Source organism: Silene latifolia, chromosome 2 (assembly GCF_048544455.1).
Source record: "Silene latifolia isolate original U9 population chromosome 2, ASM4854445v1, whole genome shotgun sequence".
Taxonomy (NCBI): Eukaryota; Viridiplantae; Streptophyta; class Magnoliopsida; order Caryophyllales; family Caryophyllaceae; genus Silene; species Silene latifolia.
Window position 1 is genome coordinate 13,511,480 of NC_133527.1, and position 26,310 is coordinate 13,537,789.

General features: G+C 34.2%; 4 protein-coding genes across 4 annotated transcripts; 1 reads left to right on the forward strand and 3 right to left on the reverse strand.

The window, feature by feature from the left end:
* Positions 1-1,320: 1,320 nt before the first annotated feature.
* Positions 1,321-2,079, reverse strand: LOC141634293 (uncharacterized). The gene has a single exon (XM_074446515.1). The coding sequence runs from the start codon at positions 2,077-2,079 to the stop codon at positions 1,321-1,323; it is 759 nt and encodes a 252-aa protein (XP_074302616.1).
* Positions 2,080-3,677: 1,598 nt separating this feature from the next.
* Positions 3,678-4,298, reverse strand: LOC141634307 (uncharacterized). Its single transcript, XM_074446536.1, has one exon. The coding sequence runs from the start codon at positions 4,296-4,298 to the stop codon at positions 3,678-3,680; it is 621 nt and encodes a 206-aa protein (XP_074302637.1).
* Positions 4,299-10,899: 6,601 nt separating this feature from the next.
* On the forward strand, positions 10,900-16,967 carry LOC141642303 (putative linoleate 9S-lipoxygenase 5). The gene is made up of 8 exons (XM_074451078.1): positions 10,900-11,413; positions 12,854-13,140; positions 14,148-14,388; positions 14,501-14,827; positions 14,977-15,170; positions 15,238-15,542; positions 15,624-15,887; positions 15,975-16,967. Exons 1-8 carry the CDS (start codon positions 11,107-11,109, stop codon positions 16,741-16,743), a joined length of 2,694 nt encoding a protein of 897 aa, XP_074307179.1. The 5' UTR covers positions 10,900-11,106; the 3' UTR covers positions 16,744-16,967.
* A 2,756-nt stretch (positions 16,968-19,723) lies between these two features.
* LOC141642304 (uncharacterized protein C24B11.05) lies at positions 19,724-24,550 on the reverse strand. The gene is made up of 8 exons (XM_074451079.1): positions 24,124-24,550; positions 23,915-23,980; positions 23,444-23,541; positions 21,854-21,891; positions 21,610-21,697; positions 21,293-21,502; positions 20,933-20,998; positions 19,724-20,139 (listed from the first exon to the last, which is right to left on the reverse strand). The coding sequence occupies exons 1-8, from the start codon at positions 24,179-24,181 to the stop codon at positions 19,966-19,968; spliced, it is 798 nt and encodes a 265-aa protein (XP_074307180.1). The 5' UTR covers positions 24,182-24,550; the 3' UTR covers positions 19,724-19,965.
* Between the last annotated feature and the right edge of the window lie 1,760 nt (positions 24,551-26,310).

The following is a 26,310-nucleotide window of genomic DNA, read 5'->3' on the forward strand; positions in this document are numbered from 1 at the left end:
TTTATGTGAAAAGTAGAAGTAGAAGTAGAAAATACCTACTTCTACTTTTGGGGGTAAGTTATTAGTTTTTAACTTTTTTAAAGTACTTTTTAAGCTTGGCCAAACAGCACCTATAATTCAAACTATACTAATAATTTCTGGAAAAGAAACTGGGTTTGGACGTAGATCTTCCAAATCTCAATTTTAGATTTGGATACGAGAGGTCCATGTTCGACAAAATTTATCGTTTTTTTTTAAAATAAAATAGTGTGTTATAATAGATTTCAAATCAACAATAACGATTTCGGTTTTTGATAATTGTAATTGTGATTTTTTATTTTTTACTTTCACAAATTGTTCTATAAGACCAATATTTAGGTAGGACTAACCCAATAGCATAAGGCCCAAAAAAATTACTTAATAAAAATATAAAATAATACTTTTATTTTTATAACCTAATATTTTAAATTAATAACTTACCTATTTAAATATGTTAGTTTTTATTATAAAGTATAAAGTTATCAAAATAAAATCAAAAACTTAATATATCAATGTTTTTGCTTGGGCTTTTCTCCTATTTGGCCAGTCCTATAGAAAAGTTGTTGATTAGTTTCTTGTAAGTTCTCGGATTAAAACATCAAATTGATGTTATTTATTGTTGGTAATTTGTTGTTTCGATTTGTTTAATTTTTTTTTTTTTTTTTTTTTTTTACAATTTCACGAATCAAATCAGTGTTATCGATTGTTAGTAATTACTAGTTGTTTCGATTATTTTAATTACGTTGTTGTGAGATTACATTATTTTTAGTGTTTTGGGGGTCTAATTAAAAGGAATAGTGACAAGGGTGTATTTTGAGTAATCTTCTATATATAAAAGCTGAGTTTTTTAAACTCTTCTGATTGACTCCTTAAAACTAGGAAGCCAAAAGACTTTTTTTTTACCCCCTACCCCACCACTAAAAAACTCCATCAATTTCTTATTTTATTTTAGAAAGTTTACAATATAAAATCTCTTTTTATATTACCTTAAACTTTATATTATGTATATTTTATATATAACCAATTTCATATTTTGGAAAGTTTACAATACCCATTTGTGATTAATAATAATTAATATATTAATATTCCCTTAAAAGAAAAAAATAATTAATATTAATATAGCTAATTTCATATGTGAACACATAATATAGATTTTAATACTAATCTATTTTTTTTATTTTTTATTTTATAATTAACTATATTTTTTTTTTTTGTAAAATGTAAGTAATATTATAAACCATTGAACCAACCAATTACAACATCATCGTTTTAAAGAACTTGAAGGAAAACCGTACATCAATGCTAATGAAATAGCTGCCTATACCGTTCCTTCTCTCTGCCCGTACACATCCTCTGCAACCTCATCATTATAGCCCCCTTAACTAATTTGACAATCTTTTCAGGCCGAGGGACCACATGCTCAATCCTACATCTGTTCCTTGCATCCCAAATATAGTAAACAAGGCCTTGTAAACAAGCTGCAACAACCTGCTTTCTGAACAAACTTTGAAACCGTTTATGAGTCCACCATTCAACATAGCCTGTATCAGGCACCTGAATTCCCAACATATTGTTCAATTGCTGCAGACATAATCTGCTGAATGTACATCCAAAAAAGAGATGAGCGTGGTCTTCTCCATCATTACCACAAAGTACACACACAGAATCCTGGCAAATTTGCATTTTCATCAGCCTATCCTTTGTTAATAACCTCCCCTGAACTGCAACCCAACCCATAAAACAGTGTTTAGGTAAACTATACCTATTCCACACAAAATGAAACCATGGAACCTGTTGCCCATTAAGGCCCCCCAACCAAGAGTAGCCTTGCTGAATAGTATAGTGATTATCCTGCTTCAACCACCAAGAATCAACATAACCTTGTTTCAATTTATCCTTCACTCCACAAATCTTCCTCCACGACCAGCTAGCAGTGCTTTTAGGATGATAGGAAAACCAGTCATCATGTTTCATATAGATGGCATGAATCCATTTCACCCAAAGGTGATCCTCCTTGTGGACAATCCACCACACATATTTACCAAGAGCTGCCACATTCATCTTCTCAAATCAACAATGCCCAATCCACCCATCTTCTGAGTCTGACAACAAGTATCCCAGGCAATAAGGAGGGGGGGGGGGGGAGAATGAGCCACCTCTTTACCCTGCCACAGAAAACTCCTGCACAAAGCTTCAACTCTTTTTAGAACAGTAGCAGGCAATATAAAGATTCTTGCCCAATTACAGTGTAAAGAACTAAGCACTGCTTTGACCAACACCAGACGACCAGCATAAGAGAGCTTTCTGGTGCCCAAAGCTCTTATTCTCTCAACCACTCTATCCACAAGTTTACCACAATCCAGTGATGAAAGACGTTTAGCAGCAATGGGAACTCCCAAATATCTAAAGGGGAGTTTCCCCTCAGTCATTCCAGCAAGCTCCCTAATCTCAGCAACCAAGCCACTGGACACACCATTACTATAAAAACAAGACTTCCCTTTATTCATACATAAACCAGATGCACTAGAGAAGGTCTCAAAGGCTCTCAATAAGATCTCAACAGACTTCACATCTCCTCTACTGAACATCAAAAGGTCATCCGCAAAGCAAAGGTGAGTGAGTTTAAGAGGCTTACACAGTGGGTGGAATTTGAAGCCATCATAATCCTGAACTTCACTCAGTATTCTACTCAAATATTCCATACAAATGGTAAAAAGTAAGGGGGACATAGGATCCCCTTGCCTAATACCCCTTTGAGCTTTGAAGAAACCAAAATTCTCACTATTTAAGGCAATAGTGAAGGAAGGTGTTGTCACACACTCCATAATAAGCTTAGTAAATTGTTCTGGGAAACCTAAAGCTCCCAGCATACCTTCCAAAAAACACCATTCAATGCTATCATATGTTTTTTGCAAATCCACTTTGAACATCACCCTAGGAGAGCAGGATTTCCTACTATACAACTTCACCAAATCCTGGCACACCAGAATATTTTCAACAATATCCCTTCCCTTGACAAAGGCACTTTGGTTAGGGCTAATGATGAAAGGCAACACCTCACTCAGTCTGTTACACATCAACTTGGCAATACACTTGTAGATAGTATTGCAACAAGCAATAGGACGGAATTGAGTCACAGACTGAGGCATATCAACTTTAGGAATCAAGGTAAGCACCGTATTATTAATCTGTTTCAGAAGTCTGCCATGAGTAAAAAAATCCTTGACAGCATCAATAACACTAGGACCAGTAACACCCCATGTGTCCTTAAAGAACTGACTGTTGTAACCATCGGGGCCAGGGGCCTTAGTCCCTGGAATGGAAAACATAGCCCTTCTAATCTCCTCCCCAGTAACAGGTTTCATGAGTTTTTGCCTTAGGTCATCAGTTAAAACTCTTCCTTTCTGTACAGTGGGGACATGAACAGAGACAACACTCTTCTTAGTACCCAAAATAACTTTATAGTAATTTTCAAACGCTTCATTAATATCCTGAGCAGAAGAGTGACAATTGCCATGCATATCAATAATATTCACCACTTTACTCCTATCTATTCCTGTGAGCTCTAATACTAGCATGGAAGTATGCTGTATTGTCATCACCATCAGCTACCCACTCAGCCTTAGCCTTTTGAGCTAAAAACTGATGCTTAGCCTCCATCATAATAGCATACTCCTTAGACAAAGCCCGTTCAGTAGCAACCTAGGATCCATAGGTTGGTCTCTCAACTCTTTTTGTACATTATGAAGAGCCATAAGCACTATGTCAGAGTTATTCTCAATATCATTAAAAGAATCCTTATTCAACATTTTTAGATTATATTTAAGCATTTTCAACTTAGAAGTAAGCTGAAACATCAAAGTGCCTTCAATAGAACTTTGCCAGTGATTCCTGATGACAGACTCAAAATCAGGATGCAAAGACCACATGTTAAAGTATTTAAAAGACCCCTTTCTCCTCTGCACCTGCTCAGTAAACTGGACCACACAAGGACAATGGTCAAAAATCCCTTCTGGCGTGAAGTTTGCATATGCATCAGGGAACAAATGCATCCATTCATCATTAATAAAAAACATATCAATTCTACTGTAGACTCTTGTATCCACCTCTTGTTTGTTGTTCCAGGTGAAAAAAGAGCCAATAGCATTAATGTCCTTAACTTGACAAACATCAAGACAATCCTGGAATGGTTGGATTTCATTCACACTAATATCCGAGCCAATCCTCTCATGAAAAGATAAAACTATATTTAAATGGTAAATCCGTGCATTTTTTTGCATGGATATAAAACTAGTTTACGTGAAAGTGTTGTGCATAATTTGGTGATTTGTTGACGACGAATAACTAAATGGACAAGTTCATTATGAGCCCCGGGCAAGAAAAGACCGGCTGCTTAAAAAGCTCATACAAGATGAGAATCGGGTCCAAGAAGGATATTAAAGACTACTTCAATTTAAGAGGCCATCTGTGTCTCCTGTTGGTCACGTGGGCTTTGTCTTCATGGGCCACACTCAAAATATAAAAGTACTCATAACTAATCTCAATTTGTTATTCGTGGTCGACAAATTACAAATCCCTTTTATTATTACTAAGATAATAAAAAATTTCAAAAAAATTTCATCCAAACTCATCTACTTATATAAGAAAAGGAATGAGATTTTCCCATTAAAATATTTTTTTTAAAGCATGATTAGGCATAAAATTATAAAATACAAAATTGCAATTTTTTCTTAGAAAATGAGTTGATGCATACTTACACTATATAAAAGTATAAAATAATAAAATAAACTAATATTATTAACTTCGTGAAAAAAATTCATTAAGATAATTTAAGAAAAGTTATAAATTGAAATCATTAACTTTGTGATTAAAAAAAATGATTTCATGATATACTCAATTTTTATTATTATTTTTACAGTTAATTTTTTTTTTTCTCATATCAAAATATAATGAGATGAAATATGAAAATATTAAGGTATAAATTTGGAATGATTAAGTAATAAAATAAAAAGTAAAAACTCTATAAATACCGTGCATTTATTTTGCGGGAATGCGGGATCTATACTAGTTATATAGTCAACAATATAAATGAGCTACTTATGTAATTATGTTGCCCCTTCTTAGGTAATAAAATAGGTACAAATCATGATTAGTGATAAAGTGGGTACATTTATTATGTAAATAGGTACGAAATACAAATAAAAGGGTACGAAAGATTGGTCTCTCAATACCTTAGTGAAAGACCGTCTCTCCCAAGGTTTAGTGATTTCCTTTTCATTAATCTATATAAGTGTGCTCATTTGAACCGGAAAAAAAAAAATTAAGTCCAACACAAAATCAAAACTGGTTTTTAAAATGCTGATTTTTCCGTCTACAACCAAAAAAACGCTTTCACAGTTTCGAATTTTCTTAATCGAAGGCCTCAAGTTGAAATCTGGCACCACCAACTACTCCCTCCGTTCCAGTGAGATGTTTACACTTCCTTTATTTTGTGAGGGGGAAATAAAGGAAGTGTAAACATATGACTGGAACGGAGGGAGTATAAAGTACCAGTGTAAGTGATCTAATTTTACACTTTTTTCATTAATTATTTCATAAAACTTTCGTAAATTAGCAATTAGAATTAGCGATTTAGAAAGGATTAGAGTGCGAATCAAAACCAACTCCCTATCCCAAAAACAAGCCCACTAGGTTGGGCATGAGCGTTCCACATGACAACGTCCGAACCTAGACTCAGACGTATAACGTATAACCTTCACGCATCAGGGTTCAGACGTGGGTGTTCCACGTCTGAGTCCGACCTCAGACGTGATGAGAGTTGGCACGTCCAAGTCCAGGTTGTACAACGTAAATCTTCATGCATGTTTTGGTGTCCCACCAACACTTTAAAATTGTCCGTGGGTGTCTTTGCGTTACTTTAATTTAAGTTGCTTAATCACCCTTATCCGAACTTTCTACCAACGTAAAGCCTTCATATTGAAGGCTTTTGCATTTTAAAATTTTTAAAGTACAAAGATTTTCCAACAAAATGGTACTCTGTATGTAGTTAATTCCGGTCATGATCCATCGACTTTCAAATGTTCATCGTCAAATTAAACTTCAATAACTCTTGCAAGTGGTGGGATTATTGTATACTCCCTTCTATTCGGGGTTTTCTTCCCCTTTGATGTGAGCACAACATTTTAGGAGATGATTAAAGAATGAATAAAGAAAGATGGTGGGGTTTGTGAATTGGAGAGAGGAATGAATAATTAGGAATTAAATAAGGAATTGTGAGTTAGGTGAGGTTTGGTAATAGGAGAGAGATATGAATAAAATAAGAGTAAAAGTTGGGTGGGGTTTGGTAATAGGAGAGAGAGATGAATAAAATAAGAGTAGAAGTTTCCAAAATAAGAAAGGGGAATAAAACCTGAATAATCCGTTTAAGGAAATAGGGAAGAAAATAGTGAATAGGAGGGAGTATTTGTATAGGATATATGTTACGGAGAACAAAAGTTAGTTCAAGTGTTAAGAACTCTCTTACTCAACCATGAAATTGGGGGTTTGATTTTCACCCGCGGCATAGGGTAAATTAAGGAGTATATCTTACGGAATAATTCTTAATCATATTGTTCGATCAATTTACCAAATTAAGTGTGGAGAATCAAATTGTTCATCAACGACATTCCTAAAATAGAAAGGTAAACAATTGATCGCGACACCCAAAAATGAAATAGGTAAACAAATGATCAGGATGTTAAAGTATAAAATCGATAGATCTTTAACATTCAATCTCTTATATCTATTTTTTTTTGTTTCACAATAGCATCCCTTATATCTATAATACAAGAATAATAATAATCATTATCATTATTGTTTAGAAGTCAAAACATTATGTAATTTTTTTCTACATAAGTTTTTTATTATTGACTTCTTGTTGTTTATAATAAAAGCGTTTTTCTAACCTGTGCGGCTGTGCCTATTGGGCACATGTTAAGGTGCTAATTAGAGAAATATTTGAATGAATATATCATGAGAAATTGAAATATGTTCTCAGATTTGCCATACTTAGATAATTATGGATTTAAATCTTTCTCTAATTAACACCTTAACATAGCCCATTGAGCATAAATTAGAAAAACCCTTAATAAAAATACAAGTGGAGCGTTTTCTACTTCGTACAATTTATAACATTATCTTTAAAAGTAATTACTTTTCTACGAAATTGTATCACGTCAAGTAAAATAGTCAAAAAAGTTAATGTTAAAACGTTACCATGTATTGTGAATAACGATTCCAAATAGTAAGTCGTCGGTATATTACGCGTATACTATATATTAATCACAAGCAAATATCTTATAATTCTTTTTTTTTTTTTTGGTGCTTAAATATCTTATAATTCTATACATACTAATATACTATGTATGTTCTCCTAATTGAGTCTGATTCTATAACATATTTGCGTTTTCAATTTAAAGTGGACGTCATTCTACTTAGATTAATCAAGTTGTGGCAAACGTTAAAAGTTAAAAAAATTCATTTGATAAGTTTCCGTATGATCCAATTAGAACCGTAAAAGTTGACCTAATTTTAAAACAAATTTAATATATAGTGTGGACGTCATTATTTACATAAATTTATCATGGTATGCCAAACGATCGATAATAAAAATTCGTTTTGACTGTCAACTTACATCTTGTAAAAATTGACTTATTTGAGAAATTTAATTAAAATTGGCCAAAATCCTATGAAAAAAAATTTGAAACTTGGTTTTCTCTAGATATATAGTGAATTATAATAAGGGTAAATTTGATGTCGATGAGTTTTAAATCTAGTTTATATGTACTTTCATAATTGTACCAATTAAATTAGTTGATATTTGTAACAGAACAACTACCAAACTAATACTCCCTTGTCACAGCGAATAATTTACACTTGTTTTATTTTGTGACGGAGAAAATAAAGCAAATGTAAATTATTGACTGGAACGAAGGGAGTAATTGATATAAGTGATATTTTTTGTTTGTCCCAAACTGATCATAATCGACTCAAGGTCACCATAACATCATACTGACTCATATGAATAGATGACCTAATAACAAAATTACTTAATTATTTCAAATAACATCAATTTGAAAATGTACACCAATTATTTTTACTAAAAACTAAAATGATTGGCTCTAAACTAACTTAAACACAAATTTATTAATCCATAAAATGTACGCTACTAACTTAACTTTTTCAACGATCCATGCTAGACTCATCCCGAGTTGTTATTTGTTCTGTAATGACTCGACTCCAAGGTTATTCAATATGAACCAACTAATAGTCATCACAAAAAATATGAACCAACTAAACTTGAACAATAGTAATAATGATCAAACCAAACATAAACCAAATAGTATAGAACCATCTATTTTAATTTAGTCCGACCCATAATCACCTTATTAAGACTATCTTTATTACAGTTCGAAACACAATTTGAGTTTTAATTAAGATCCGACATTTCATTTTTAAAGCTCTTATATTTTTTTTTTCATGTATCACATAAGACTAAACACACAAAATACTATTCTAGAGTTTCCAAACGAGCTTTGATAATTTTCCAACTCAAATTAAAACCTAAAAAAACCAACCCAACTTCATTGCAAGTCTTTCAAGCTAAGACCAAATCTTACCCTCAAGATTCAGTCTTAAAATTAGCTATAATAAAATAAACAAATTGAAATAAGAAGTCATAATCTAAGATAAATTAAACAAATTGAAATAAGAAAACTTAAAAATAACGAAGTATTCTAAGATAAACAAATTGAATTAAAAATTGTTCATATTAACATTCATGCACGTTATAAGATGAGCTGGGCTTTCACATCAGATAAGTTCATCGTGTGTAGCATGCCTATAATATACTATAGGAGTAGCTATTACTCCCTCGGTCATTTGTTGTCCTTTTCTATTTTCGGGTGTCTCAGTCACTTGTTGTCCTTTCTATTTTAAGAATGGACTTGATAAGTAATTTGATCATTCTCATTTAATTTGTTCCACTTATCATTTAGTTATTGGTCTTTTCCTCATTCCTTGGTCTTTGTGGCAAAACAAAAGGACAACAATTGACCGGGACTGAGGGAGTATATTGAACTAAACTTATAGAGTAGGATGTAATTCTAAATTTCTACGGAGTAATAGGCAGGTAACACGTACATTCCTCAGATTCTGCTTCTTACCAAAATCAGAACTATTCAGAAGTAGTATACCTAAATTAAGAGACAACATAAAGAGCAGTAATCACCAAACATTCAATCAAGGACGACAATTGGTCTTTCCCGTTCTGGGCTTCCGACTTGTTACGGTGCACCCACCATGTCACCCTAATTACATTGCCAACTTACTCCTTTCGTCCCGGTCAATTGCTGTCATTTTATTTTGGCACAAAGACCAAGGAAAGAGGAGTGAGCCAATTACTAAATGACAAGTGGAACAATTTGAATGTAAATGATCAAATAGCTCATCAAATTCATTCTTAAAATAGAAAGAACAACAATTGACTGAGACACCCAAAAATGGAAAAGAACAACAAATGACCGGGACATAGGGAGTATTAATTAACTGAGCGTGTTTTTGGGTTCTCATATAATTATCGAATTTTTGGATTCTTAATCATCTTGAGCTAAAAGTACCCTCTTATGTTTTTATTTACGGGGTTATAAGAGACTACCATTTCAAACATAAAATTATTTTGAACATGTGTACCCGAACTCACTTCTAAATAACATGTGTACCCGAACTTACTTCTATCTAAGTAAATGATTTTGTAAGTTTATTCAATTTCACAATTAAATTATATCAATAAAACAAAAATATGTATAGATTTTAATATCTGCATTATTTTACGTGTATATCATCATTTCCAGCTTTTAACCACACTACTCTTCCGATCTTTCATACAATACTAATACAATGACTTTTATGATAGCTTATGCACTTCAATAATTAATAATCGCAATATATATGATACTTGTATACAAAACCGTTATCTCCCGTACAACCTATTCAAAAATATTATTGGTGAGATGGACTTTGAAAAAGTGAAAAAATAAAAATAAGAAGATTAGAACATAAAGAATAATAAGAGATAACAGAAAAAGATTCCGAAATACAATGGTTTAGGTGTCACTAAAAATAAGAAGATTAGAAGATTTAGAACATAATTATGTTTTCGAAAACCTTTTTGTAACAAGGATCAGAAATTTCTCTTGATACCTCGTATGAGGTTCTAAAGGCTCGTAACCTTTCTTTCATAAAGGCTCTTGCAAATTTTCTTCCATTGTTATACCGAGAATTTATATGTATAATATGGATTTAGTTGGATTTCGGTGAAATTCAATTTCAAATTTGAACATTTACCGAACAACAAATCGGTGCTAAATATGGATTTGTAAATGAAATACTCCATTAATTGCCAAATAACTTTAGAAACTTTATAGAAAGGATTGAACAACTCAACAAAGTGTAAATCGAACGTGACAATTGGCATAAAGCAGATTGATCACAAAATGTTCTTACATTATGTCCAAGATGGAATCTGGTACTTTAATTTTCACCCAATAAAGACACATTCAATACCCTAATCCTTTTCTGTCCCTACTTATCAACTACCACAACATTTTTAATTACATTATATTCCCATACATATTAATGCCACAATTTGACCCTAATCCTTCCTTAGTCCACACCAAAATCATACACAAAAAAACAAGCAAAACGTGATTAACGAATTACTCCCTCTGCCCGGTCAATTATTTATCTATTTTTTTATTTTAAAGTGTCTCAGTTAATTATTTATCTTTCTATTTTTGGAATGACGTTGATGGATAACTTAAATGTCTTCATTCAATTTGGTCCATTTATCGTTGAATAATTGATCTACTCCTGATTTTTTTGCTAAAACCAAATGACCGAAGTAACAAGAATAGGTAATTAGGTTACTCTAAGGATCTTTCATTCTCACATTATATATATATATATTCAAACTTATATTCTCTACCTCCATAAATCTTCTTTCCTCTTATTTCTCTTCCTCTTATTGTCTTCTTGACTAAAATCTCCGAAATGGGTTATTTCCAATGTATGGAATTCGTCGATAAGGCCGCAGAAAAAATAATAGTCTGCGGTCGAAGAAACACGTACAAGGTTGCATATGGAGAACATAATAATCACGCCATTAACAGTAATGGCGACGATAATGGAGAAGAGAATTACAAACATGGTGCCAAGAAAATTAGAGGAACAGTCACTTTAATGAAGAAGAATGCATTAGACCTTACTGATGTACCTGCTTCGTTTCTTGATCGTATTCATGAACTTGTGGGTCGAGGCGTCTCGATACAACTTATTAGTGCCGATCAACTTCATCCAGGTAACTAACTATTCTTGTCTTCTTTTAATTTTGGATAAATAACGAAATTATGATAAACAATATTGAACTGTTTGTTATTTTTAACTGTTATTATTGGGTTTTGGGTTGTAAGACGTTTTTTCCTTTTTTTTTTTTTTTTTTTTTTTTTTTTTTATATATTTATCGTGAGACGGTCTCATAATATAAGCGATAAACAATATGAACGGTTTGTTATTCCAATGTCGTTTTAACATTGGAATCAAGATTTTCATTTTCTTTCTCTATAAAGCGATAAACAATATGAACGGTTTGTTATTCCAATGTCGTTTTAACATTGGAATCAAGATTTTCATTTTCTTCCTCTATTTTTATAACCGGTGGAAAGTAGAGCCACTATATTTTTTGGCGATCGACACTAGATAAACCGTTAAATATATGCAATACTCTGCAAACCACCCTTCACAAATTAGTCAACCTTTTAATTACGGTCGAATTTTGACTAATGAATTGTTCAGTAATTCGTTAACCTATAGATGTTATTTTCATATTTATTTGGCCTCTCCTAAATGAGTTTTGGCGGGGGTACTTAGCCCGCATGTTTTGACGTTAGATAATTTCTTGGGTAAAGTGAGTTATAAGGGCGAATATAATGTTGCTGTCTTCGAAATTAAGGCATGACTTTAATAGTTAAGCTAGCTGACATATGCCATGTTCTATAGCTGAATTCTGAATTTAAAGTTTAACACCCTATTTATCAATTTTTCTAACTTCGCCATGATTTTATATGTGAAAATAAAAGGGCGCCACCCTCTCACATGGGTGAGTGGAAACCCTTCAATTAAGAATGTATGTGAGAGGGTGACACCCAATTTGAATGCCACCCGATGACGCCTTATCACTGTCCATTTTATGAGACCGGAATTAAGTTGATCAGCTTAAATAATTTGCATTGGGACTAAAGCTAGGTTGTTCAGGTTAGCCATCCGGCCCATCGAGTCGAAATCATTTCGATACAATAGATAATATAATTGTTGCAAGAAATTGAGATATAAAAAGGACAGTTTGCAGTTTAGACCTGTTAAACATTACCTTCATGCTACATATTGGAGTATAATACTAATTTATTATGGATGTGAAAGCAAGTTAAAATAAAATAATGCAATTAGATTTTGCTCCAGCAGACTAGGTTAATGGTATTGGTACGTCTCAAGCATTGACTTGGCCTAAATACTGCTGTCAAAAAAAAAAAAAAAAAAAAAAGACACGGCCTAAATACATAAGAAATAACAAAAGGGTGCTACAAGGTGGTATCGGGACTCGGCATCACCCTGTAGGCCCCTCATTCTACAAGATGGTCCCGAGATGTTGTACTACCTGGTGGTGCCATCTCATTTTCCAATTAGTACATACGGTACTAAATTACCAATGTATAATCTGAAACCTGTAGCATTTCTATTGCAGGAAAAGAGCTGCAGGGGAGACTGGGTAAACCAGCATACCTGGAGAAATGGGTGACATCAAATACACCAGTAGCTGCTGGTGAAACTGCATTTAATATCACATTTGACTGGCATGAAACCTTGGGAATTCCTGGTGCTTTTATTATTAAAAACTTTCATCACAGTCAGTTCTACCTCAAAACTGTTACATTAGAAGTTCCTAAGCATGGTCGCGTTCATTTCGTCTGCAACTCCTGGGTTTATCCTACTCATCGCTACAAATACAACCGCGTCTTCTTCTCTAATCAGGTATCAGCTACTCAATACTAACTTCTGTCTAATATTTACCCTTGTTATACTCCACTGCATGATTAGAAGTGAAAAAAATTTAGGGATATTCTCTCGTGTACCCCTTAACTTTTTCATTTTCTACGATATACCCCTCTTTTCATGCAAAAAAACTTTGACCGTCAATAACTCTTGCCTACAAGTTTAGAATACGATAAATTTTGTTTCCACATTGACCGTCTTTAAGAGGTCTTCAGTTTGAGAAAAAATTCACCGACGTCTCAACTCGTAGTCGGGAATTATGGTCGGTCAAAGTTTATTCGTTAAAAAATGTTTGACCAACCATAACTACTGGCTACGAGCTCAAAATGCGGTGATTTTTTTTTTTTCAAATTCAAGGCCTTGACGAGATAATTTGTTTGAAAAAAAAAATTACCATTTTCTGAACTTCAGTAAGAATTGTGTCGGTCAAAGTTTTTTTGTGAAAAGCAGTGCGCTTTAAAACGAAAAGTTGAGCATACTTAATATCCCAAAAATTTATAAAGCGGTCGAATTAAAACAATGATTAGAAGTGAAAAAATTTCTTAAAAGTTATGAACTGTGAAAATTCTGGTTGTTTAAAGACAAGTTAGAATGCTCCAAAGTTAGCAAAGTTGTGTGCTGATTAAAGTAGGGCCAAGCTGAAAGTTACAACCTGAAATAAAGTTGGCAATTAATTATCAAGATTTATATGTCTGGCAAATCATTATAAAATCAATAATACAAGATTACAATCCATCTTTTTTATACAAATTGCATTTCACTTTCATATGGACCATTTCTTGATGGGTTGTATCGTGCATTCGTGCCTCACGACTTTGGACGGTATGTCACTGTTTCGTGATTTTGTCACTGTAAAGACAGAAGAATACAGGAAATCGACATTTCATGTTAGCCGATCCCAAAAATAAAGCATTATGGGACCAAAGCATTATTTTTTTATTTATAAATATTTTTACTGAAGTGAAAATTTGACTATCCTGTAACAGACTTATCTTCCACATGAGACACCAGAGGCACTACGAAAATACAGGGAAGAAGAACTCGTGAATTTACGAGGAGATGGGAAAGGTATGCTTAAAGAATGGGACAGGGTTTATGACTATGACTACTACAATGACTTAGGTCTTCCCGACAAGGGCAAAGCGTATGAGCGTCCTGTCCTTGGAGGCTCGAGTCAGTATCCATACCCTCGCAGAGGACGAACTGGTCGCAAACCTACAAAAACTGGTAAGCTTGTGTACTTGCAGAGTTGCAGTCTGTTACATCATGTTATTTACCGAAGTTCTCTTGTAAAAGACGGTTTTTGTGCTGATAAAGTTGGTACATTTCTTCTTAACAGATCCAAACACAGAATCGCGGCTATTTCTTCTAAGCCTGGACATATATGTACCAAGAGACGAGCGATTTGGACATGTGAAATTCTCGGATTTCTTAGCTTATGCTCTAAAATCCCTTTCTCAAATATTAGTTCCAGAGCTCAAACACTTATTTGACAAAGAATTCGACTCGTTTGAAGATGTACTGAAACTGTATGAAGGAGGTCTTAATGTCCCTGAAGGGGTGTTAGCTAAACTGAGAGCCCATGTCCCTTGGGAAATGCTTAAGGAGCTACTTCGTAGCGATGGTGCAAAATTTCTCAAATTACCTCTACCTGATGTCATCAAAGGTTTAACTGCGCCTAATTTAACTGAAAGATGGTTTTTCACGAGACTTACTGTTTGCCAGATAGCTAGATTATATACTTGACGATTACAATGAAAACTGTCTTTTTTTTTTTCCCTGATAATGCTATATGTTTCTGAATTTGGGTTTCAGAGGATAAATCTGCCTGGAGAACTGATGAAGAATTCGGACGAGAAATGCTAGCAGGAGTCAATCCCGTCATGATCTGTCGTTTACAGGAATTTCCGCCTAAGAGCAGGTTAGACAGAAAGGTCTTTGGCAATCAGGACAGTACAATTACAAAAGAGCATATCGAAAAAAATATGGATGGCTATTCTGTCGAAAAAGTAAGTCCTCCTCATCTTCGCTTCCCAAATTAACGACTGTTGGTTTCACATGAAAGATTTTGTGCAGGCAATGAAGAGCAACAGGTTATATATATTAAATCACCATGATGCATTAATGCCATACCTAAGGAGAGTGAATTCCACTACCACCAAGACATATGCCAGCAGGACAATCCTTTTTAAAAAGTATGACGGAACACTGAAGCCATTAGCCATTGAGCTTAGCTTGCCTCATCCACAAGGGGATAGTCATGGTGCTATAAGTCATGTTTATACTCCTGCTGAAGAAGGTGTTGAAGCATCAGTGTGGCAACTAGCCAAAGCTTATGCGGCTGTCAACGATTCTGGTTATCATCAGCTAGTCAGTCACTGGTATGATTATGTAATGCGGTTTTACATAAATATTTTCTGAAGACTATAAAATTATTTCAATGATCTTGTATGTAATTGCAGGTTGAACACACACGCTGTAATTGAACCATTTGTAATAGCGACCAATCGACAGCTGAGTGTACTTCACCCAATCTTCAAGCTTTTGCAACCACATTTCCGCGACACAATGAACATAAATGCCTTGGCTAGGCAAATCCTAATCAATGCTGGTGGAGTCTTAGAAATAACAGTCTATCCCGGAAAATTTGCTATGGAAATGTCTTCTGTAGTCTACAAGGACTGGGTTCTGACCGACCATGCGCTTCCAACAGATCTCCTTAAGAGGTACTACCCTCATTCAATTTAATGAATATACTTAATACTCGTGATAAATCATCGTAGCCTAATCGTCATATTTGGCATCAATTTCAGAGGAGTAGCAGTCGAAGACTCCAGCTACCCGCATGGGCTAAACCTTTTGATAGAGGATTACCCATTTGCAGTGGACGGGCTTGATATCTGGCATGCAATCGAAACTTGGGTTGACGATTATTGCTCCTTTTACTACTCCAGAGATGACCTAGTCGAAGGTGACACCGAACTCCAAGCATGGTGGTATGAGATACGCAATGTAGGCCATGGTGATAAGAAAGATGAACCATGGTGGTCTGAAATGAAGACAAAAGAGGAACTCGTAAAGATGTGCACCATTATCATATGGGTTGCATCTGCGCTCCATGCTGCCGTGAATTTTGGGCAGTACCCTTATGCAGGATTTCTTCCAAACCGTCCTACTGTGAGTCGACGATTCATGCCACAGCCTGGTACTCCTGAATATGAAGAACTTGAATCCAATCCTGAAAAAGCATTTCTGAGAACAATAACAGCGCAATTTCAGACACTACTAGGCGTATCCCTGATAGAAATACTGTCTCGTCATTCTTCAGATGAAGTTTATCTCGGACAAAGAGATACTCCCGAGTGGACTACAGACGCTGAACCTCTAGCTGCATTTGAGAGATTTCGGAATAAACTCATGGATATAGAAAAGAATATCATAGAGAGGAATAATGATAAGAGTTTGAAAAATCGACAGGGACCAGTCAAGGTGCCATATACTTTACTGTATCCAAGTACATCTGATTACTCCGGCGTTGGGGGACTTACAGGAAAGGGAATCCCGAACAGCGTCTCAATATAAACTACTCTGTATTAAAACTAGGTATTCATTTGTAAAGCATTATTGTGTCGAGTATTGTTTAGCGTATGTCATCTGAACCTGGAGGGATTGTTCTTACTAAAAGGTCGAATGTAATCAATTGTGCAGGTGCTCCGTTTGTGAACTGTTATGTCTCTCGTGTCTGTAATCTATCTGCTTGGTACTTTCTTAGTTCTGTGCATAAATTCTTACTAAACCGGTTGATGTTAGCTCTTTGTTGATGAATGATTTAGACTTTCTGTAAGAGACGATGAGAAAGTACCGCGTTTTTGATCTTATTTTGCAAACAAATGTAAACTTTGTTATCACGAAAGTGCAGTAACAATGAAAGGAGAATAGAAAAATTACAACTGATTTGCAGCGACGAGGTATGAAGGCCTCTGCCGGCGCGACCGTGGTGGCGATCAGCAAACACCGGTAGTTTCCCAAGGTTTAACACTGCAGCACCCAGACTCAGCCACTCGAGGTCAGGAGCTTTGGAACGAGAGCAAATACTTAACCCAGAAATGAAGAGAGAATAAGAGGGTTTCTGATTGTTGTATGTTTAAAGTGCAGAGGAAGCTTTTATTTATAGCAAAGCGAGAGTAGCTAGAGGAGCCTAAACAACGTCCTAAAACTAAGCCGTCAAGGACTGAAAGTGGGGAGAGAAAACCGCACCCACTAACAGTCACAAAGACGGACTAATTCCGCACAAGCCAAAGTGAACTTAGACAGTTCAAAAACACACAGGACCAAAAAGAAAGGATAAAAGTGGGCCAAGGCCCGTACTGCAGGTGCCCAAGACACAACAAAAAGCCCCTTTGGTCCACCCACTTAACCATACAAGTGATGGAAGATATATAAACAAGAGAAACAAGTTGTTAGTACTAGGGCTGGCAATGATATGAGCCGGCTCGTTGAGCCCTCGGAATCGGCTCGGTCAAAGCTCGGCTCGTGCTCAAACCGAGCTTGGCTAAATATGAGCCGAGCCCGAGCCTCAGCAAGGCTCGGCTCGGAAGCTCGTTTGAGCTCGTTTAATTTTTTTTTTTTGTATAATCTTTATATTGTAGTATTATGTTTATTTCAATTTATATGTTATTTAGACATTTATATAAGTATATTATGATATTAATATTTTTTAGTATTTTATAATTTTGTTTTTTTTTTCAAAAATATTTATATTTAATTAGATTTAAAGGTGGGAAAGTGAAAATATATAATGACAAAACAAGCTCGATTCGAACTCGGGCCGAGCTCAAGCCTCAATTTTTTAAGCTCGACGAACTTCGAGCCGAGCCCGAACTCGAGCTAAAACATTCGAGCTGAGCCCGAACCCACTCGAGCTCAGCTCGGCTCATTTACACCCCTAGTTGTTACCCACCGATGTGGGACAAACAACAAAACTTGTTTTTGCATTTTCTCAAGGCATTAGACCATCCCCAAGCAAAAGGTCGACTAAATCGGGTCAATTAGAATTTTATTCTTAATCACTCCTTATTAACTTGACCCATGTTCACCCTTCCAAGCAAAAGGTCACGACCTGGATCAATTAATCCAATCATTTTCCACTTTCTAACATTTTCAATCATTTTCTACACTCTACCCCACTAAAACGTCTCTCTTACTTTTTTCAATTATTATTTACTAACTAAATTATACACAAGTTTTTATTGTAGTTTTAAAAAAATAAAAGTATTCCAATATATTAAACATTAATTTAATGACGCACACTTCGGAAAAAATTTATTAAATAACAAAGTTAAAATTTAATAATCGAAAAGCCGATTTCATTGACAATAAAAAAACCGCATACATAATTAAAAAAACCACATACATTAAAAAAAACCGTATACATAATTAAAAAATCGCATACATAATTAAAAAAGCCGCATACATTAAAAAAAACCCCATACTCTTTGTACTTTAATGTTAATATATTAGTTTTTTTTTATTGGATTTTAAATATTGTAACCAATTACAATTTGACACATGTAAGGTCAATTCTTGGGTCAATTTGAGTAAGTGAAGGTCACCAATTGACCTCTTCTCACATTTTCAACCCTTGAGTCATCCTAATCTTTTGCTTAAATGTGGATTAAGGTGACATTTCACCAATTGACCCCCCCAATTAACCTTGCTTGGAGGTGGTCTTACATCCAACAAACCTATCAAGAAATGTTTTGAGAGGCGCATTAAGGGCGTCAACCATAGAGGTTTGTCAATAAAGGTTTGTGTACTTTTTAGAGGTTTGTTGACAAACCTCTTTATAGGTCTCTATTTTTGGTTGTGAGTGATAGGAGACCCCATGTAGTATACTTTTATGAGGTTTGTATATATTTAAGAGGTTTGTCTATTACTGTATAGATAGAATAGAGAGAGCTCTGGGAAAGGTTTCATAATATTAAGAATTGCATAATTACATAATAGATCAAGATGGATAATGATACGGCGCCAACCTCTCACATGCACCCCTTGTTATTGCGGTCCCCACTTATTCTATGGGATATATCCATTATTTTGGAGATCCCCATTTATTGCATGTGAGAGGGTGGCGTCCAATATGGGCGTCACTCGGTGACGCTAACTCATTTTCCAAATAGCTAACCTAATACACTGTTCTAGCCGTAAACTATGTTTACAATAAGGAAATAATCATCTTATGATAATACAAAAAGATATGCAAATATTACGTGCTAAAATAGTAAAATATGAAGATTATGTGCTAAGATATACGGAGTAATATATATGAGATTATTTACGTAATTTTCCTAATAGTATTGAAGTTTGTTGTTAGAGAGGGTTTGTGTGTTGAATGATGTGGCATTAGACAACCTCATTTGGGATTTGTCTATTGCTAATGCACTAAAAACGCCGAACATGTCGTTCTTCTCATATTTCCTACTTCACTAATATTTTAACGGATTTTTTTAACATGTATTATGTGAGCACACATTAAGAACCAAATAAAGAAAAATTCTCAAGATTGCGAAATAAGCTGGATGGATATATCCTTTATTATTGGTAAGATAAGACTACATACACATAATTTACAGATGTACAAGACAAACATTAAAGAGAGCGAATATGTGCAAAGTTTACATTTGTACACGATAATATACCCGTCTTAAGATATACACGCTATGTCAGACCACTCTCATAATATCTTCTTGCAACAGTTTATTAGGTGTTGTTGATCAAGGTAAAGTATGAACAACCGTAGCAAGATTATGCCCCAACAGTCATCAAAAGAGTCTCAACGTCGCTCCTGGACCGTCCGATCATGTTTTGATCATTCTCCATTGCTCCATCCATCATCCATATCTCTGGGATTGCTTGCACTAAATTATTTACATTCTCCACTGCATAATCTGCCTCATTAGTCTTTGTGCTTCTTCCAACCTTCACAAGTTCGACGATTACTCACAAGTTAGTTTTCCCGAGTTTTCAACCTTCACAAGTTTCGTATTTACTTGATTTGTAAAAAACAATAGATAACTATTAATCGGAACGGATAAATATAGTGATTACCCTGCCACGAAAGCAGAGCAAGTTATGACAAAAGTGGATAAGGTTCTTATCCAGGTACGATGGCAGATAAAAGCAATAGTCAACACGTGGAATAAGAATTTATGGTATGAATAAACTCGTACGCGTACGGTGGCTAATTAATCACGTGGTAATATATGTGATATTTGTGTTACACGACGCAGATGATAAGATATTTGGCAAATTCTCATTTGTGACGGCGATGTCCGTCACAAACTTGTGACGGATACTGTTTTCCCTCACAAAATACCCATTGAAGGGTGAGTGGGAAGCACATGGGGGTGCCCCATCTTGTCTCCTCTCCCTTTTTGTGAGAGGTCACAAGCTTGTAACGGGATTAACCCATCACAAGCAAGACTAGCTGAAGATATTTATTTTACTATGAAAATTGACGGTGAATATATAATCCAATATATCTTATTGTAGATGACACTATTTGTTTAAAATTGTAAACGGATAGTGACCTCTCACAAAATGCAAGTCGAAGGGTAAGTGGGATATCCATTTCTCACCCATTTATACTAATAACCATATTCATTTAGTGAGAGGAACAATATCCGTCTACAGTTTTAGACGAATAGTGTCCGTATAAAGTGAGAATTTGTATATATAATCAGCCAAAAGAACAAAGAACAAACTAACTTACCAAGGCTGTCTTCAGACCCATCGCTTTGCCAGCCGCTATGTTTCGTACGCTGTCGTCCAAGAACAACTGCATTTACCCTTGTTTTTATTAGATGTACATTCGACGGGGCGATTGATAAGACACGGTTCATCTAGTCCGCAAAACATAATGAACTACTCCGTATGTATTTTTAGAGCACCTAATAATTCTATTTTAACCGGAAGTCTTGTAAATTGTAATTGAACCATGAGAAGAGAATGCTACGGTGTTTAAACTTGAGCCCACCCATAAAGGTCGGGACTTACATCTTGATCCGCGAGCTAAGATTTTAGAAGGAAACATGAAAATTAATTAAAAGTAAATAATTGGGAAACGACTTACAGTGCGATGAGGATTAACATTAGCGGCAGTAAGAGCAATTTGCATAGCATCAAGGGAAGGTTTCAAGAGAACACGAAATTCATTAGGACGAGTTGCCTTAGGAAGGTTTGGGTTAATTGTCTCAAAGCATATAATTTGCTCAAAACAATCTTCTAATCCGAGCAAGGCTAACACCTTATTAGCATGAATCCAATCGGAATTCGTAAATATCTGCAATTTCATTTTTAATTTGTTAATATATCAATTAGTTTTCTCGACAAAAAATTAATCACAAATTTGTAATGATTTCTTGATTTCACGATTAATTTGTCACTTACTATTTTTCTTTGAGTGATGCTAAGTAAAATGTTTCGTAATTGAGGGTTTGGCTTGATTCGCTCGTAAGGCAATCTCCCGTGCACGAAACTGGTCCATAATAAACACAATAATTTAGGATTTCAATAAATTGGGGATCACATGTAAACTTTTTACCGTTTATGGCAGGTAAATTTTGCTAAAACAAAGTATTCATATGAGCTAACAGCTTAATCTTGTATCGTAAATAAAAATCGTCAGGCGCACCTGTGGTAGTCGTCAGCGCTAATATCGTATCCAAGAGCCTGAAAATTTTCAACATTAATGTAACTTCAGGTTAAAACCAGAGATTAGTTATTGTGTTAGAACCTAGCGGATTTTAGGGGTTAATGATATCAATTACGCAAACTCTAGTCCATGTTAATTATTATTGAGATGGTTTAAACTTTAAAATAAGAAATTGTACGCTTAACAATTCATTGGTAAGTAATCGGACTTTGTCGAAATGCGGTCAAAATTTCATAAGACCGTGCAAAAGTAAACGTGAAAAAATTAGAAAAATGGAGAGAGAATAATTAAATGAATGAGAATATAAAATCAACAAATTGCATAGTTAGGTACTCGTATTCTATTAATTAAATTGAACAAAGATTAGAATTAAATCATTTCAAATAGGTGGCATTTAGCGGTGGAGTGAGAGGGATTAGCAAGTAAACAAAGATTAGAATTAAATAATTTCAAATAGATCTTAAAGTTTTTTTGCATGTATGCTATAGCTAATTTGTGATACTAGTAAAGAGCTAGGTTAAGATCGGCCTTGTCGACTTTATATGTTACTCCCTCTGTCCCGGGCAATTGTTGTCCTTTGGTTTTGGTACAAAGACCAAGGAAAGAGGAGATGACCAATAACTAAATGACAAGTGGAACAAATTGAATGAGAATGATTAAATTACTCATTAAGTTCATTATTAAAATAGGAACTAAAACAAATGACCGGGACGAAGGGAGTACATATTTACCCGGGCTAGCGTAACTATACTCACGTTGTAACCGTTCTAGATAAGAATTAATGTACTAATTAATGTTTATTATTGACCGAAACTATAAATTGTTTTAGATTAGATTCTTTTCACGTCGACAGTTTCAGATAAGATTTCTAATAAATTACTCGTAATGGTTAGGATTAATGTATCTTGACCTAGCAAACCAAATAGGAACCATAAATTTCAGATGAACTTATCAAGGCTAAACAAATAATTGGAACTGGAGGAATACTTCTGAACCGAGTTGAACCTAGTTGTTATACGTATTAGACACCTTATTAAGGAACTTATTATAAAATTATTGTAGCGTCTAATATAAATTGACTCTAATCGTATCCAAATAAGGAGTACTTATTATATTGCATTAATCAAATAAATTATTTTCAAAAACAAATATGATTTGATATTATTGAATGATGTCGTATCATGATTTGTTTGATGTCGTAAAATACTCAATTATACACGCGTTGAGACAACGAACTTGACATGTAAAGTAATGACAGTTAGAAAATAAAGAATAGAAGTGACACGCACGTCACAATTATTTAAGCATTAATAATTTAGGTAATTAGATATATCAATCTTATTAAAATATTGCGTCTTCCTATTAATATGTCACAAACCATTAACAAACAACAAGATGATGCGTACAAGTTTACATGTAGATGATGATTTGATGATGTTGATTACTCTTTTCGTCCTAGTTAATTGTTTACCCCATTTACATTAACGAGGCATATTTTAATTAAAAATAAAAAAATGATTGGGACGTAAAGAATACTCGATAACGATAGAAACTAGAAAAATGAATTACCCGTAATCCGGCAAGAGTGCTACCATATGTTTTGAATAGCTCAACGCGGAGAATGGCAGCCTGGTCACGTCCAAATCCACATTTCTCCACTAAAAATTCTACACAAACCAATTATTTTGTGTTAGGTTATGAAGTTATATACGTTAATCATAAACGAAACAATAATTATTGTATAAGAATATTAGATGTTCATATCTTTTATATTGAGTCACGATAAGCTTACAAATTAATAATTAATGATTAATGATTAATGATTAATGATTAATACTGGATGGCAAGAATGATTGTTAGATTTCTCCGACAAACTACGTGACTGTACACCCTAACTAATGATCATACTCTGTATAATTTTTAATATTACCAAAATGAATGACATAAAATTGGCAACGTCCATCTTATTCAGATATTTTAATATTACGAAGTTGTCTCTTACTTTGTGATGGTTTAACAACAAAGTTAAAAATAACAAACCTTCAATGTTTTTCTTGACCGCCTGATCAATTCCAGTGTGAGATGAGTACAGAGTATCATCCAAGTCTATGCATTCATAATCACATACCAAATTAATTCAATCGAAATTTACCTATGATTAAAATAAGTCTTAAAATGAATAAAACAGGTAAATAAATGATTGAGTTAGAAAGAGTATAATAGTCGTAATAATTTTAAAAAAGGTTTACCAAACAAGAGGCAATCAAAGGGGGAGGTTGATGCAAGAGATAATTTTCCGAAATCCATTGGCCAAAGAAAATGAAGAAAATGAAGGAAATTTTAGAGGAAAGAATAGAGAGATGATTATATGATAATTCAAAGAGAATTAAGATGATTTGATAAGAGTGATTAATAGAAGAGAAAATGAGGGAGCGAGTTTTGGGTGTGAGGATAGACGTATTTATAATACAAGGTGGGAATGAGAGGGAGACACAAATTAGATAAACGACATTATTATAATGTCAAGAACTCAAGATGATGTTGATCACCATTATATTGATTGCTGACTAGACCTATCATTTTTTCTAATCATCTACACTTGATCATACTTTTTTATTCATCTCTCTATTGCTTTCTTTTTCACGTTTCTTAATTATTGTGATGTTTAATGTTGTACGGAGTAACTTGTAAGAGAATATGTACCGTGTTTTATTTGGGCTATTCTTATTCACAACTTCTCATTTGTGACGGCGATATTCGTCACAAGCTTGTGAAGGGTACGGTTAACTCTCACAAAATGCCTATTGAGAGATGAGTGAGAAGCACATGAGAGGTGCCCCACCTTGTCCTCTTTTCCTTTTTGTGAGAACTTACAAGTTTGTGACGGAATTAGCCCGTCACAAGTAAGACTAGCTGATTCTTATTTTACTTTCTTCATTCATGTAATGTGAAAGAAGAGGTGTAAAACAATCATCATCACCATTAGGTGATCCGGAAAGGGTGTAAAAGTGTAGAACCACCAAATCTATAATATATGCCTTATTCTTTATGATTTAAAAGTTATTGTCTTTTCTTTAAGTTAAGTTAAATTGTTATAAGTTAAGTTAAATCACAAAATCTCATTTGTGACGGCACGTATCCGTCACTTTAGAATGACGGATACCATTTTTCCTCACAAATAATTCATACAGAGGAGAGAGGGAAGCACATGGGGGTGCCCCCACCTTGTTCCCCTATTCGTTTTGTGAGTGACATTATCCGCCACTTACTCCGACCCGTCTTCAGCAAGATTAACTGAAGTTAAATTCAGTTTAACTTTTATAATTCAGTTTAATTCCTATAACTCTAACTCAATTCAGTTCAACTTAGCTTCTATAAATTCAGTTTAGAAAAATTTAGTTCAATTCATTCTCATTTTTTTTATATAAGTTACTCTTATAAGCTCAGTTGAACTCATATAAGTTCAGTTTCGTTCAGTTAAACTCCTATAAAGCTATGTTCTTTATGGCTTATTTACAACTCATTTCAGTTCAATTCAGCCTAGCTCAGTTCAGTTTTAAACTCCTATAAGTTTAGTTCAGCTCAGCTCTTATAAGTTAAGTTTAGTTCAACAAAATTAAGTCAGAGAACATGACAAGGGCTAGTTTTTTTTTTAAAGAATTAAGTTACTCTTATAAGCCCAGTCTATTTTTTTTAAGAATAATGTATATAGGATTATTTGAATATTGGATTTTTTTGCATTGATTTTAATGAAAATGGTACTATTTTTTTCAATTCGTCAATACTAAAAAACGGGCATGAATTTATAGTTAATATAAGATGTATGAACTTGTCTAAACTGAACTTATAGGAGCTGAACTTAACTTATAGGAACTGAACTAAACTGAACTTATAGGAACTGAACTGAACTTATAAGAGCTGAACTGAACTGAAATTATAGGAACTAAACTGAACTTATAAGAACTAAACTGTACCTATAGGAACTGAACTGAACTTAAAAAGACAAATAGAAGTCCAAAAGAACAAGGCCTTAGTCATAAATCTACGAGATATTAACTCAAGAGCTACAGTGTAACCGTTTAGTGAACACCTACCATTAGCTTTCGGTACAGCAAAATCAATGCATGAACAAGAATTAAGACATGATTTGGTTGGGTGGTATAGAATGGAATCGAATGGAATGGAATGGAATGAATTTAATCTATTTCAATATTTGTTTGAGGTGTTTTGGAATTAAGTTCTATACTGGATGAATTCTAACTTCATTCTAACCCCTTGGAATTTCATACCCACCACTATCTCTAAGGATTCAAACTCCATATCTATTTTTTATTATTATTATCCATTCCAATAATGCTTGAACCTAGAGGTGTACAACATAGCAGGTCAGCCCAATTCGGCACGGCCTAGCATTGCTTCATGGGCTGACTTCTAGT